This window comes from Hyperolius riggenbachi, chromosome 2 (assembly GCF_040937935.1).
Source record: "Hyperolius riggenbachi isolate aHypRig1 chromosome 2, aHypRig1.pri, whole genome shotgun sequence".
In the NCBI taxonomy this organism is placed as follows: Eukaryota; Metazoa; Chordata; class Amphibia; order Anura; family Hyperoliidae; genus Hyperolius; species Hyperolius riggenbachi.
In genome coordinates, this window is record NC_090647.1 from 94,189,741 (window position 1) to 94,205,626 (window position 15,886).

The window sequence follows — 15,886 nt, forward strand, 5'->3', positions numbered from 1 at the left end:
ATCCTGCTGGTGGCCTTAATTAACAAAAATCTACTCTCACAAAAATTTTTTTTATATATACAGTACATGTATGAGGGCTGCACAAATGTTTTTTTTAAAATTAAAGATAATTGATGTTTATATTACTGAAAATCATCTTTCAATTTCAGCCAGCTATCAATTTCCAAAACTAACTGTAAGCAGTAACTATACCATTTTTTTAGCTTCCAAATAATCAGAATGATGTGTTTTCATGCAGACAACTCAAAGCGGAAGCCATGTGACAAGTGGCAATGCTCCCGGCCAGCGATCACCCAACTCGATCCTCTTGGTGGATGGTTGGCCGAGGCATCAGGAGCCGCTGTACATACGCTCGATTCTCGGCAGAGGGGCTTGTTGGTGGCCGCTTCAGACCTATATGCCTCCACTGTGCTACTGCTAACATGGGTGCTCCTACAATTCATGGGGGCCCCACCCCTTTCCTTTAGGTGCCTTTTATAACCTTGGGCCCATCTTACAAGAGTCATCACACAAGGCTGACCACCATGATCTTTCACACCCAGAATAAGTGTAGTCACAAAAACACCTGATGTGAAGGATGGTCCCCTGTATCGATGGATGGATAGGTTAGTAGGTGGGGTACCCCACAGCTCTGGGCCCCCCTGCGATTGCAGGGCTTCTCCCCTCTAGTTACGCCTTGCTATTCCTCCATTATTTCTGCATGCTGCACATTTCCTGACCATAAAATGCATATGATATAAACAGATTTATATTTATTATGCAGACCTGAAATCTAGTTTGTGTTGACTCTCCATGTCACCCTTTTTTTCTTTGCACAAAACAATTAGCGGAACAAGAAATCTACATTTCCATCTGGTGTTTTGCTATTTACTGCAGGTGAAATGGGGCCATCGCATCAGGACTGCCTGTCCCGCTGTGTAATGTAAACGCTGAGAGTTCATTTCAGTTCATATTTGTTCCCTCGTTTCCTGGGGGACAAACACGGCTCACTACTCCACTCCTGTGGGGATCTCCTATCTGTGATGAAATTATACATTCATTTCTCAACACAGACTGTTATGATTATGAACCCGTTCAGATGAAATACAGCTCCTGGCTGTCTCCTCTGTTAAGAATGTTCATCATGCACATAGACTCCTAAAGGGTTTCTTCAGGTGCCTCAGGGATAGCAGTGATCCTCTCACAACTTTAAATGTACCTCAGTAAACTACAACAGTGGCAGAGATTCCCATGTACCCATTATTATATTTCAACTGTCAGCAGTGTAGCAACAGGCACCATCACCCATTACATTCCACTGTCAGCAGTGTAGCAACAGGCACCATCACCCATTACATTCCACTGTTAGCAGTGTAGCAACAGGCACCATCACCCATTACATTCCACTGTCAGCAGTGTAGCAACATGCACTGTCACACATCACATTCCACTGTCAGCAGTGTAGCAACAGGCACTGTCACACATCACATTCCACTGTCAGCAGTGTAGCAACAGGCACTGTCACCCATTACATTCCACTGTCAGCAGTGTAGCAACAGGCACCGTGACCCATTACATTCCACTGTCAGCAGTGTAGCAACAGGCACTGTCACGCATCACATTCCACTGTCAGCAGTGTAGCAACAGGCACCGTCACCTATTACATTCCACTGTCAGCAGTGTAGCAACATGCACTGTCACCCATTAAATTCCACTGTCAGCAGCGTAGCAACAGGCACTGTCACCTATTACATTCCACTGTCAGCAGTGTAGCAACAGGCACCGTCACCCATTACATTCCACTGTCAGCAGTGTAGCAACAGGCACCGTCACCTATTACATTCCACTGTCAGCAGTGTAGCAACAGGCACTGTCACCCATTAAATTCCACTGTCAGCAGTGTAGCAACAGGCACCGTCACCTATTACATTCCACTGTCAGCAGTGTAGCAACAGGCAACATCACCCATTACATTCCACTGTCAGCAGTGTAGCAATATGCACTGTCACCCATTACATTCCGCTGTCAACAGTGTAGCAACAGGCACCATCACCTATTACATTCCGCTGTCAACAGTGTAGCAACAGACACCATCACAAGATCAACCTGCTGTGAATGTGGTCTTGTACATGTTCCATAAGGCTTTATACAGTCTTTATCACAGGGAATTGCCCTTTTGACAGGAAGTCAAATGGAAATTTGGAAAATGGAAAATGTTCCTTCAATTTTGTTTGGATTAGTGGCGAATATTATTGCTAAAAATTTAGACACCTTAGCAATATATAGTTACCATTATCAGAAAGCCGGCGTGCTCTGTGAAACCGGTTGGCTTATATAGCCTCTTTTTCCATGTGACATTTATTACAAGGACTGTTTTAATTTTAGTCAGCGGCTTACCCTGCCAGAGACCGGAGTGGATACCGGCGTCAGCCGCTATTAAAAGGACACAGCATGTGCACTGTCTAGGAATCTTATTACGAACTTTTGAAGGCTAACTACGCAGAGCAGTTTCTTTCTCCCCATACTGTATGAACTTCAGCTTTATACCTGGAGTCTCATGGATTGGGCCTCAACTGATTTACAAACTCGAATTGGGTGAGATCGCTCTATTTTCTACACTACAGTTTATGGTGCGGTATATTATATGCTGGAAAGTATGGTTTACGCAGCCCTATATAATCTTGATTATATAATCTCTGGAGTAAATTTTGGACTATGATAATCACAATGGTTGGGTTATAAAACAATTGATCCGATTGAACTTTTATGGTTATTGATCAGAGATATAGAATTATTGGCCATTAGACAGGGGTTATGGTTACAACCTTATGTGATTTTTCTTTACAACTGGTGCGAGTGCGATCGCACGCACCGTGGCAAACACAGAGAGATGCATATCTATGCCCCTGAGCCAGAGATGACATTCTCAGGGGCGTAGAAAAGCATGGCATAGGTAGGGAAGTAGTTAATAAGCCAGGTTTGACGTCACACTGATGTGGCAGCTATGCACACTTCAGAGTAAAAAAAATGGAATCCTTTCAACTAAAAATAAGAATATGTGACACCAGAAAAATCTTTTAATAGTAATCTAAACACTAGCTATATAACTGTATAGACTATTAATAGTTATGTAAACACCAAACCTATATAACTGCAGAATCTATTAATAGTAATGTAAGCACCACACCTATAGAACTGTGCAGTGGCGTAGCTACAAACCTCTGGGCCCCGATGTGGAATCTGGATGTGGGCCCCCCCCCACGGCAACAACAGCCCCCCTCCCCCGGCAACACCCGACGCACACACATATCCAAATCCCTATAGCCAGCTATAGGTCCCCCCAGTATAGGTAGCCAGGCATAGGTAAGCCAGTATAGTTACCCCCGGTATAGGTTAGCCAGGTAGGTGCCTCCAGCATAAGTAGCCAGTATAGTTGCCCCCAGTATAGGTTAGATAGGCAGGCGCCGCCGGTATAGGTTAGATAGATAGGTGCCCCCAGTACAGGTTAGCTAGGTGGGTGCCTCTAATATAGGTAGCCAGAATAGTTGTCCCCAGCATAGGTTAGATAGGTAGGTGCCCCCAGTATAGGTTAGTTAGGTAGGTGCCTCCAATATAGGTAGCCAGTATAGTTGCCACCTGTATAGGCTAGCTAGGTGCCCCGAATACAGGTTAGACAAGTAAGTGCCCCCAGGTTAGATAGGTAGGTGCCCCCCAGTATAGGTTAGATGAGGTAGCTGCCCCCCAGTATAGGTTAGATGAGGTAGGTGCCCCCCAGTATAGGTTAGGTAGCTGCCCCCCAGGATAGATTAGGTAGCTTTCCCCCAGGATAGGTTAGATTAGGTAGCTGCCCCCAGGATAGGTTAGATTAGGTAGCTGCCCCCAGGATAGGTTAGAGTAGGTAGCTGCCCCCCAGGATAGGTTAGAGTAGGTAGCTGCCCCCCATTATAGATTAGATAGCTGCCCCCCAGGATAGGTTAGATTAGGTAGCTGCCGCCCAGGATAGGTTAGATTAGGTAGCTGCCCCCCCCCCCCCCCAGATAGGTTAGGTGGGTAGCTGCCCCCCAGGATAGGTTAGGTAGGTAGCTGCCCCCCCCAGGATAGGTTAGGTAGGTAGCTGCCCCCCCAGGACAGGTTAGGTAGGTAGCTGCCCCCCCAGGATAGGTTAGGTAGGTAGCTGCCCCCCAGGATAGATTAGGTAGCTGCCCCCCAAGATAGGTTAGATTAGGTAGCTGCTCCCCCAGGATAGGTAGGTAGCTGCCCCCAGGATTAGGTAGGTAGGTAGGCCCCCCCCCCATAATGAAGGGGGGAGCCGCAGCTGCGGGGAGAGCAGCCCGACCTCTCCCTCCCTTCCTCTCCCCGGGCCCCCCCCCCTTTCAAATGCAGAGTGCGCGGCGCATGGAAGCGCTGTAGGCAGAACTTACCTCCGTCCCTGCGGCGCTGGTCTCCTCTCCTCCCGCTCTGTATAGATGTTGTTACACACTGCTTCCTGTTTAGCCGGAAGCAGTGTGTAACAACATCTATACAGCGAGAGGAGATCAGCGGCGCTTGGAACGCAGGGACGGAGGTGAGTTTCAGCCTACAGCGCTTCCGTGCGCGTCACTCTGCATCTGAAGGGGGGGGCCCGGGGAGAGGAAGGGAGGGAGAGGTCGGGCTGCTCTCCCCGCAGCTGCGGCTCCCCCCTTCCCAATAGCGTGCACGGCGCACGGGCCGCACTCAGTCCTGGTCGCACTATAAAAAGACATGGGCCCCCCCGGGCCCCTCCCCCGCCTCTTCAGGAGCCGGGCCCAGTGGCGCATGCGACCGCTGCGACCTCTATTGCTACGCCCCTGGAACTGTGGAATCTATTAATATTAATGTAAGCAGTGCACCTATATAACGGCATAACGTATTAATAGAATGTAAACTCTGCACCAGGGGCTCAATTCACTAAAGTGTGATAACTATCACAGCAGTTATCACACGAGCTGCCGGGCGCAAAGGTTTGCACAGCGTTACTTCACGTGATAAGTGCAGGTTTGTGTGCGTGAAAAGCGCACGTGATCGCACGCAAACCTTCGTTTATCACGCGAAGTAACGCTGTTTGCGCAAACCTTTGCCTGCGGCAGCTCGCGTGATAACTACTGTGATACCAGTTATCACACGTTAGTGAATCGAACCCCTACTGTGTATAACTGCAGAATCTAGAATAGTAATGTACCTAAATACTGTAACTGTAGAATCTATTACTAAAAATGTTAAGGGACACCCGAGGTAAAAATAAACTAATGAAATAAACAATTGTATCTATCCTCCTAAAAATGACTTTTTAAGATATTCCACAGTTTTATTTTTTATTTAAATCTACTTTTTAAGTTTTTACTGTTTTATTGTATTTGCTCAATGACACATTCATTAAAGTATGCCAGAGCTAAAATCTAGTTGTAATTTTTTATCAGTGAGGGTCACACTGTAGTCTGACTCAGTCCTGACTCAGACAGGAACTGCCACTTCCATACCTGATGTTTAACTCTTTCAGGAAGAGAAAGAAAAAAAGGAACACAGCATAGTTATTTGTGTGCTAGGCACTGCACATACACATGTATACACATGTATATCTCATCATGTCACAGGTCACCTCGGGTATCCTTTAAAAACACACCTGCAGCAGTACCATCAGACTTTCCTATTTAGGTATTACTTAGAAGACAAGTGTTAGTAATTCCACTTACCTTTCTACACATTCTTTAACAATGGCAAAGTTTCCATCTCCTATTGTCCTTCCGACTTTGTACCTTTCTGCTATAGACACTGGTACCTGGAATCCTTCATCCATTATATCTGCAAAATAAAATTAAAAATGGGTCCAAACATGCCACAGAAACAAATGCCTCCCCGAGACTGTGCTGCATCATAAACAGAACTTGTATTTGTACTATGAAATTAGAAATGAAATCCTATAAAAAGGTAATGCTGAGGTTATCTGAAATTCTAGTCTTCATTATATGCAGACTTCTAGGGAAAGCAGTGAGCCAATGGCATAAGTCGAAAAAACTGATTTCTGAGAAGTCTTCTTTATCAGTGTTGTACTAATGCTATGGTTACAAAGATTGTTTTTCCAGGTTCAGAAAACCAAAAATGACCAACGACTAAAGGGGAAAGACCCCTTTATTGTAAAGCCTAGTAGACACTTTCAATAATGATTGGCCAACCAATGACCAATTTTACCACCTCCATGTTGCTCTTAGTATTCAATACCTATTGATCTTTATACTACAGTGGTAAAATTGGTCAGTGATTGGCCAATCATAATTAAAAGTGTGTACTAGGCTTAAATGACATGTGAAACTTTCTGATAATTATGTACATTTTTAAGCTACCTGGTGGTAATGCACGTCAATACAAAACATGCTGTGAACAGTATTGATGTTGATGTGTATACACGTCAATTCTCTCCTGCACTGTATACTAGACCCTTGCTTGACACATTTTGGCAAGTTACAGGAAAAAGAAAAGGTTATGAAAATTAATTTAATCACTTTTTGCACAGAAATCCTGGGGAAATTGAATGCCAGGTTAAAGAATCTACAAAGAAGAGGTATTGGGCTATGTTCATTCTGGGGTGTTGCGGTGCATTGCGTCAGACAACATAACCACATTGCTAATGCAAGGCAATGGTATTGCAATGGTGTGTTCACACCGGCACAACAGCAATGCGATGTACTGGACTGCAACCAACGCCATACAAATAGCTACGTCAGTATTTGCTTTGCAGAGAATGGTAACACAGTTGCTACCCACTGGCCATCATCAAGGAGAACTCTTTGGTGATACAAAGAAAGAACTGTAAAATATACTGAATACATTGGAATAAATATATCTGACCATAAACAATGTTCCCTTATGGAAAAAAAAAACAAGCTGTACATTTAAACTGTGTGGAGAATGAGAAACATTGTAAAGCTCTGCATGTTATATTTACCTTCTGCTAGCAGGTCGCTCTCGTCCATGGAACTGCAGACTTTGGTGGATGCTAATGAGGTAGAGGAACCGCTGTGCTGGGAGCCCTGGGAACATGCAAATAGTAGACTGGTTATTTTTAGGGATTTATTTTAAATAACTGGAGGAACACATTCTATGCCCATTTCCCATGTAAACAATGCAATCAACAAGGAACACTTGAAATCGTTAGAAACAATTGTCATAAAGTGTAGAAACCAGCAGCTAGAAGAGAATAGCCAATGAACGGTACCTGGAATGTGTTACAGTTCAAAACATCATTAACTACCCAGGCAGAAGGCTGCAGTGTATATCAGCAGCTGCAAACAGGAGAAAAGGATTGGGCATACAGCGGCTGAAGCCAGGGGGAGAGGAGCACAGCAGCATAATCAGGTGAGAAGTGGCAGTGCAGTGCAGTCTGTAGCTGGTAGGACAGCAGGGATTAGTGTAGCGCAGTGTAGTGTAGTGTAGTGTACAGCAGTGTAGCTTAGCTGGTGGGTGCAGCAGGGGTTAGTGTAGTGTAGTCTGTAGTGTAGTGTAGCTGACGGCAGCTGGCGGGTGCAGAAGAGGCTATTGTAGTGTAGCTGGTCAGTGTAGCTTAGACAGAGTAGCTTAGTTTGGGGTAAGGGTCCATAAGACATCCCTTCACTATAGATGCACCAGGTTTAGCATCTTTTTCCCTGATTTTTCCCCTTTAAACATAAGTGCATCTTATAGTCTGGAGCATCTTACAGTCCAAAAAAATATGACATTTTTTACACCAAGTTCACGATCCAATTAACTTTGTTTCCTGAGTTTTCTCCCAGTAATATTTTCACATCTTATCAAATAAATGCCTTTGAAGCCAAGAAAGCAAGTAAGCAATACTCAAAATAATTTTAACAGAGATTTTTCACCTACTTTTTGGTAATTATTAATTGAAAAATGCTGAAAAGATATTTTAAACAGAAGATGACAAATTATCTCCAAGGAGAAAACTAGAAAAGGTGAATTGGATCGGGCTCAAAGCATATTAAGGAGTCTATTCTGCCTTTGCATGAGTGGCTATAGGGCAAGCAGAGTCACAATATTCACTGTTGTGGTGTTGTAACAGCTTAGCTTGTGACAATATCCTAGCATTGCAGTTGTAACAACAACAAAAATGGCAAGAGTTGGCCTTAATCATGCTAATTCCAAGACAACAAAAGAACTTTCATCACTAGAAGAGCCTAATGCATAGTCTACTTTTCTTGTTTCCCTACAATGAAATGTATTTAGTGCTAAAAAGCTTTTCAGTGACTCGCTGTAAGTGTACCCTGTAATAGTCATTTTACCAACCCCTCCCTTTAGATTATAAGCCTTTGGCAGGGCCCTGCCTCCTTGTGTATCATACTTGATTGTGCACTTTACCCACAGAATAAAGGTGGCCATACATAGAGGTGCCACCACATCGACAGTGTGACCCTCACTGATAAGAAATTCCAACAATAAAACACTTTCCTAGCAGAAAATGGCTTCTGAGAGCAAGAAAGAGATAAAAAGGGGAAAATCTTATCAGTGAGGGTCACACTGTAGTCACTTCCTGTCTGAGTCAGGACTGAGTCAGCCACTTACATACCTGATATTTAACTCTTTCAGGAAGAGAAAGAAAAAAAGGAACACAGCATAGTTATTTGTGTGCTAGGCACTGTACATACACATGTCTATCTCATCATGTCACATGTCAGTTCGGGTATCCTTTAACGTTTTCACAGCAGATTCGATCACAGTGATCGAATCTGCTGTATATCGGCGGGAATTCGACCCAGTGTATGGGTACCCTAACTTGTATTATTGGGACTACTTCTGCAGTGTATAATCTGGCATTGTGTATCTTATTGCTCATTACATGTATTGTGCTGTCTGTCACCCCTAATAATAATCTTAATATTTTACACATCTCTAGTAAAAAATAAGTACCGGTAAATTAAATGAATCAGTATGGAAAATAATGATAATGACAGTGATAATGTGTTACAGCTCAAGGGTACCTATTAATCCCATTCCTTTCATGTTAGCTCATTAAATTTCTTTTAATTTAGTAAGATGATAAGGATTTGCGCAACATGAAATTTCTCTTACTTCAAGGCTAAGCTTCAGTCGTGATTGTTTGTGGATTTTTTATATAAAATAATTGAAAATGAAGACAAATAGCAACTATTTTCAAATAAAGATGACTTTATTTGAAACAAAAAGTTTTTTTGTCTGTTTTGTAGCTGCCAATCAGTCATATTTTTAGATGGCAATTGACAGCTGGAATTAAAAGGGGAACTTTAACCCAAGATTTACTTCATCTCAATCAGTAGCCAATAATTTATTTATTCAACCAAAAGGATTAAATAGAGATGGAATCGAAAAGAATCCTTTTTTTGGGGGGGATCGAGAAAAACAAACCTTCATTCCATTTTTTCGATAAAAATCTGATTGGATGTGTTGGAAAAATCAGATAGAAAAGTATAAAGATTAATATTTCTATTTGACCACTTGTTTGATATTTTCAGAAAAATTATTGTAAATCTATGATATATTGATTCAATTTTTTTGAGTATTCGATGAAGTGGAAAAACTGAGAATTCAGATTTCTCTTGTTGAACAAAAAAAAACAAAAAAATTGAATCGTGTAAGGTCACCTTAATGCTGAGTATCTAATTGCTTCTTACATGTCTTGGGACCTCATTCAAAAATATTTTCCTGTTTCTTCCTCTATTCTCAGCAATCTTTGGATGATTCTGGGCATGGCCATTAACCCTAGGGCATTGCTTTTGATTTTGTTGCATTCTCTAATATACAGTGAGTAAATAAATAAATAGAAAGCGGGGGAATGGGATTCCATGGAAGTACCGAAAACTAGTACCTTGTACACACAATGCAATTTTGTTTCGACTGATGGTCGAAACGATAATTTCAGGCTGATCCAATCTTATTTCCGATCGTTGTTCTGATTGGTTTTACTTCTATACAAAATAGATCAGAAAAACGATCCGAAATCATATTGGACCTGTTGGAAATTATTGATTCAACTGTGAATCTGACAGGAAATTGCATTGTGTGTACCATGCATAAAATGCAGCAATCGTACAGCAGGAATCCCATACACTAAACAAAAGAGAAGGGCCTAAATTCACTAAGATCATGCTGGTCATAATAAGGCAAGAGAAAACTTACCACCACAAATGGATGTTGCCTTATTAACCACTTAAGGACTGCAGTCATAAAACCCCTTAAGGACCAGAGCCTTTTTTTCCATTCGGACCACTGCAGCTTTCACGGTTTATTGCTCAGTCATACAACCTACCACCTAAATGAATTTTACCTCCTTTTCTTGTCACTAATACAGCTTTCTTTCGGTGCTATTTGATTGCTGCTGCGAGTTTTACTTTTTATTATATTCATCAAAAAAGACATGAATTTTGTCAAAAAAATGACTTTTTTAACTTTCTGTGCTGACATTTTTCAAATAAAGTAAAATTTCCTATACATTTGAGCGCAAAAGTTATTCTGCTACATGTCTTTGATAAAAAAAAAAACATTCAGTGTATATTTATTGGATTGGGTAAAAGTTATAGCGTTTACAAACTATGGTGCCAAAAGTGAATTTTCCCATTTTCAAGCATCTCTGACTTTTCTGCGCACCTGTCAGGTTTCATGAGGGGCTAAAATTCCAGGATAGTACAAATCCCCCCCAAATGACCCCATTTTGGAAAGAAGACATCCCAAAGTATTCAGTGAGAGGCATGGTGAGTTCATAGAAGATTTTATTTTTTGTCACAAGTTAGCGGAAAATGACACTTTGTAACAAAAAAAAAAAAAAAGTTTCCATTTCTTCTAACTTGCGACAAAAAAAAATGAAATCTGCCACGGACTCACTATGCTACTCTCTGAATACCTTGAAGTGTCTACTTTCCAAAATGGGGTCATTTGTGGGGTGTGTTCACTGTCCTGGCATTTTGGGGGGTGCCTAATTGTAAGCACCCCTGTAAAGCCTAAAGATGCTCATTGGACTTTGGGCCCCTTAGCGCAGTTAGGCTGCAAAAAAGTGCCACACATGTGGTATTGCCGTACTCAGGAGAAGTAGTATAATGTGTTTTGGGGTGTATTTTTACACATACCCATGCTGGGTGGGAGAAATATCTCCGTAAATGACAATTGTTTTATTTTTTTTACACACAATTGTCAATTTATAAAGATATTTCTCCCACTCAGCATGGGTATGTGGAAAAATACACCCCAAAACACATTATACTACTTCTCCTGAGTACGGCGATACCACATGTGTGGCACTTTTTTGCACCCTAACTGCGCTAAGGGGCCCAAAGTCCAATGAGTACCTTTAGGATTTCACAGGTCATTTTGAGAAATTTCGTTTCAAGACTGCTCCTCACGGTTTAGGGCCCCTAAAATGCCAGGACAGTATAGGAATCCCACAAATTACCCCATTTTAGAAAGAAGACACCCCAAGGTATTCCATTAGGAGGATGGTGAGTTCATAGAAGATTTTTTTTTTTTGTCACAAGTTAGCGGAAATTGATTTGAATTGTTTTTTTTCACAAAGTGTCATTTTCTGCTAACTTGTGACAAAAATAAAATCTTCTATGAACTCACCATACTCCTAACGGAATACCTTGGGGTGTCTTCTTTCTAAAATGGGGTCATTTGTGGGGTTCCTATACTGCCCTGGCATTTTAGGGGCCCTAAACCGCGAGGAGTAGTCTTGAAACCAAATGTCGCAAAATGACCTGTGAAATCCTAAAGGTACTCATTGGACTTTGGGCCCCTTAGCGCACTTAGGGTGCAAAAAAGTGCCACACATGTGGTACCGCCGTACTCAGGATAAGTAGTATAATGTGTTTTGGGGTGTATTTTTACACATACAGATGCTAGGTGGGAGAAATATCTCTGTAAATGACAATTATTTGATTTTTTTTACACACAATTGTCCATTTACAGAGAGATTTCTCCCACCCAGCATGGGTATGTATAAAAATACACCTCAAAACACATTATACTACTTCTTCTGAGTACGGCGATACCACATGTGTGACACTTTTTTGCAACCTAGGTGCGCTAAGGGGCCTAACGTCCTATTCACAGGTCATTTTGAGGCATTTGGATTCTAGACTACTCCTCACGGTTTAGGGCCCCTAAAATGCCAGGGCAGTATAGGAACCCCACAAGTGACCCCATTTTAGAAAGAAGACACCCCAAGGTATTCCGTTAGGGGTATGGTGAGTTCATAGAAGATTTTTTTTTTTGTCACAAGTTAGCGGAAAATGACACTTTGTGAAAAAAAAAACAATACATATCAATTTCCGCTAACTTGTGACAAAAAATAAAATCTTCTATGAACTCACCATACTCCTAACGGAATACCTTGGGGTGTCTTCTTTCTAGAATGGGGTCATTTGTGGGGTTCCAATACTGCCCTGGCATTTTAGGGGCCCTAAACCGTGAGGAGTAGTCTTGAACCCAAATGTCTCAAAATGACCTGTGAAATCCTAAAGGTACTCATTGGACTTTGGGCCCCTTAGCACAGTTAGGCTGCAAAAAAGTGTCACACATGTGGTATCGCCGTACTCAGAAGAAGTAGTATAATGTGTTTTGTGGTGTATTTTTACATATAACCATGCTGGGTGGGAGAAATATCTCTGTAAATGACACATTTTTGATTTTTTTTACACACAATTGTCCATTTACAGAGAGATTTCTCCCACCCAGCATGGGTATGTGTAAAAATACACCACAAAACACATTATACTACTTCTCCTGAGTATGGTGATACTACATGTGTGACACTTTTTTGCAGCCTAGGTGCGCTAAGGGGCCCAACGTCCTATTCACAGGTCATTTTGAGGCATTTGTTTTCTAGACTACTCCCTACGGTTTAGGGCCCCTAAAATGCCAGGGCAGTATAGGAACCCCACAAGTGACCCCATTTTAGAAAGACGACACCCCAAGGTATTCCGTTAGGGGTATGGTGAGTTCATAGAAGATTTTATTTTTTGTCACAAGTTAGTGAAAAATGACACTTTGTGAAAAAAACAATAAAAATCCAATTTCCGCTAACTTTTGACAAAAAATAAAATCTTCTATGAACTCATCATACACCTAACAGAATACCTTGGGGTGTCTTCTTTCTAAAATGGGGTCACTTGTGGGGTTCCTATACTGCCCTGGCATTTTACGGGCCCAAAACTGTGAGTAGTCTGGAAACCAAATTTCTCAAAATGACTGTTCAGGGGTATAAGCATCTGCAAATTTTGATGACAGGTGGTCTATGAGGGGGCAAATTTTGTGGAAACGGTCATAAGCAGGGTGGCCTCTTAGATGACAGGATGAATTGGGCCTGATCTGATGGATAGGAGTGCTAGGGGGGTGACAGGAGGTGATTGATGGGTGTCTCAGGGGGCGGTTAGAGGGGAAAATAGATGCAATCAATGCACTGGGGAGGTGATCGGAAGGGGGTCTGAGGGGGATCTGAGGGTTTGGCCGAGTGATCAGGAGCCCACACGGGGCAAATTAGGGCCTGATCTGATGGGTAGGTGTGCTAGGGGGTGACAGGAGGTGATTTATGGGTGTCTCAAGGTGTGATTAGAGGGGGGAAATAGATGCAAGCAATGCACTAGCGAGGTGATCAGGGCTGGGGTCTGAGGACGTTCTGAGGTGTGGGCGGGTGATTGGGTGCCCGCAAGGGGCAGATTAGGGTCTAATCTGATGGGTAACAGTGACAGGTGGTGATAGGGGGTGATTGATGGGTAATTAGTGGGTGTTTAGAGGAGAGAATAGATGTAAACACTGCGCTTGGGAGGTGATCTGATGTCGGATCTGCGGGCGATCTATTGGTGTGGGTGGGTGATCAGATTGCCCGCAAGGGGCAGGTTAGGGGCTGATTGATGGGTGGCAGTGACAGGGGGTGATTGATGGGTGGCAGTGACAGGGGGTGATTGACAGGTGATCAGTGGGTTATTACAGGGAAGAACGGATGTAAATAATGCACTGGCGAATCGATAAGGGGGGGGGGTTTGAGGGCAATCTGAGCGTGTGGGCGGGCGATTGGGTGCCCGCAAGGGTCTAATCTGATGGGTAACAGTGACAGGTGGTGATAGGGGGTGATTGATGGGTGATTGATGGGTAATTAGTGGGTGTTTAGAGGAGAGAATAGATGTAAACGATGGATTTGGGAGGTGATCTGATGTCGGATCTGCGGGCGATTTATTGGTGTGGGTGGGTGATCAGATTGCCCGCAAGGGGCAGGTTAGGGGCTGATTGATGGGTGGCAGTGACAGGGGGTGATTGATGGGTGGCAGTGACAGGGGGTGATTGACAGGTGATCAGTGGGTTATTACAGGGAAGAACGGATGTAAATAATGCACTGGCGAATCGATAAGGGGGGGGGTTGAGGGCAATCTGAGCGTGTGGGCGGGCGATTGGGTGCCCGCAAGGGTCTAATCTGATAGGTAACAGTGACAGGTGGTGATAGGGGGTGATTGATGGGTGATTGATGGGTAATTAGTGGGTGTTTAGAGGAGAGAATAGATGTAAACGATGGATTTGGGAGGTGATCTGATGTCGGATCTGCGGGCGATCTATTGGTGTGGGTGGGTGATCAGATTGCCCGCAAGGGGCAGGTTAGGGGCTGATTGATGGGTGGCAGTGACAGGGGGTGATTGACGGGTGATTGACGGGTGATTGATGGGTGATTGACGGGTGATTGACAGGTGATCAGGGGGGATAGATGCATACAGTACACAGGGGGGGGGAGGGTCTGGGGGGGTCTGGGGAGAATCTGAGGGGTGGGGGGGTGATCAGGAGGGAGCAGGGGGCAGTTTAGGGACTAAAAAAAAAAATAGCGTTGACAGATAGTGACAGGGAGTGATTGATGGGTGATTAGGGGGGTGATTGTGTGCAAATGGTGGTCTGGGGGGTGGGCAGGGGGGGGTCTGAGGGGTACTGTGGGCGATCAGGGGGCAGGGGGGGGCAGATCAGTGTGTTTGGGTGCAGACTAGGGTGGCTGCAGCCTGCCCTGGTGGTCCCTCGGACACTGGGACCACCAGGGCAGGAGGTAGCCTGTATAATACACTTTGTAAACATTACAAAGCGTATTATACGCTTCCTATCCGGGGATCGTCGGGTTAACAACCCGCCGGCGCTTCCGATTGGCCGGCGGGTTGACGTCACGGGTGGGCGGAGCCTATTGCCGGTGGATGCGCGCGCATCCCAGCGCGCGATCCCCGGCCAGAGAGTGCCCCAGGACCTGACGCCAATCTGCGTTACGTGGTCCTGGGGCTGCCACTTTGCCGCCGCCAATATGAAGTAAGCGGTCGGCAAGTGGTTAAGGTGTAGAGATAAGTTTTCACTGTGACAGAGTTATCTTATCTCTTCATTCCTTAAGTTACCTCCTCTGTAGTTCTTTTCACATGCAGTTAATTAACAGCCTGCCTTTAACTTTAGAATTACTGTATATTCCGGCGTATAAGACGACTGGGCGTATAAGACGACCCCCAACTTTTCCAGTAAAAATATAGAGTTTGAGATATACTCGCCGTATTAGACTACCCCTCTGCAAAACATTGCTCCTCCATCCTCAAAATGGTAAAGAACATAGCACTGGGATAACAAGTCACCCAGGGGAGGGAAAAGAGATTGGGCTGTGCTTTTGATAGAACTGGGTGTCAGTATTTGTGCCAGGCAGAGCTTTAAATTACATACCGGGTACAGCAGTTTTGGTGGAAAGGTCCTTTCTCTGGGTCCCACTATGTCCTCCAGCAGCCTTGGCGGTCCTCTCGTGTCCTGGGTCCCCCTATTTCCTCCACTGTCCCCCTGCATCATCCATGCCTGTGTCCCGTGTTTGAAAAATCCGTATCCATTGAAAGCTGCAAACCGGAAAGCATCTTGCGAGCAGCAGCTCGCGTGGGTA

General features: G+C 43.9%; 1 protein-coding gene across 4 annotated transcripts in view; it reads right to left on the reverse strand.

Moving 5' to 3' along the window:
* DCLK1 (doublecortin like kinase 1) overlaps nucleotides 1-15,886 on the reverse strand; it is a 450,773-nt gene that overhangs the window by 109,138 nt on the left and 325,749 nt on the right. For all 4 annotated transcript variants that reach the window (XM_068267071.1, XM_068267072.1, XM_068267074.1 and 1 more), the window contains 2 exons: nucleotides 6,938-7,022; nucleotides 5,688-5,796 (listed from right to left, as the gene is read on the reverse strand). In XM_068267071.1, the coding sequence (XP_068123172.1) occupies nucleotides 5,688-5,796; nucleotides 6,938-7,022 (194 nt within the window). The remainder of the gene's footprint in view (nucleotides 1-5,687; nucleotides 5,797-6,937; nucleotides 7,023-15,886) is intronic.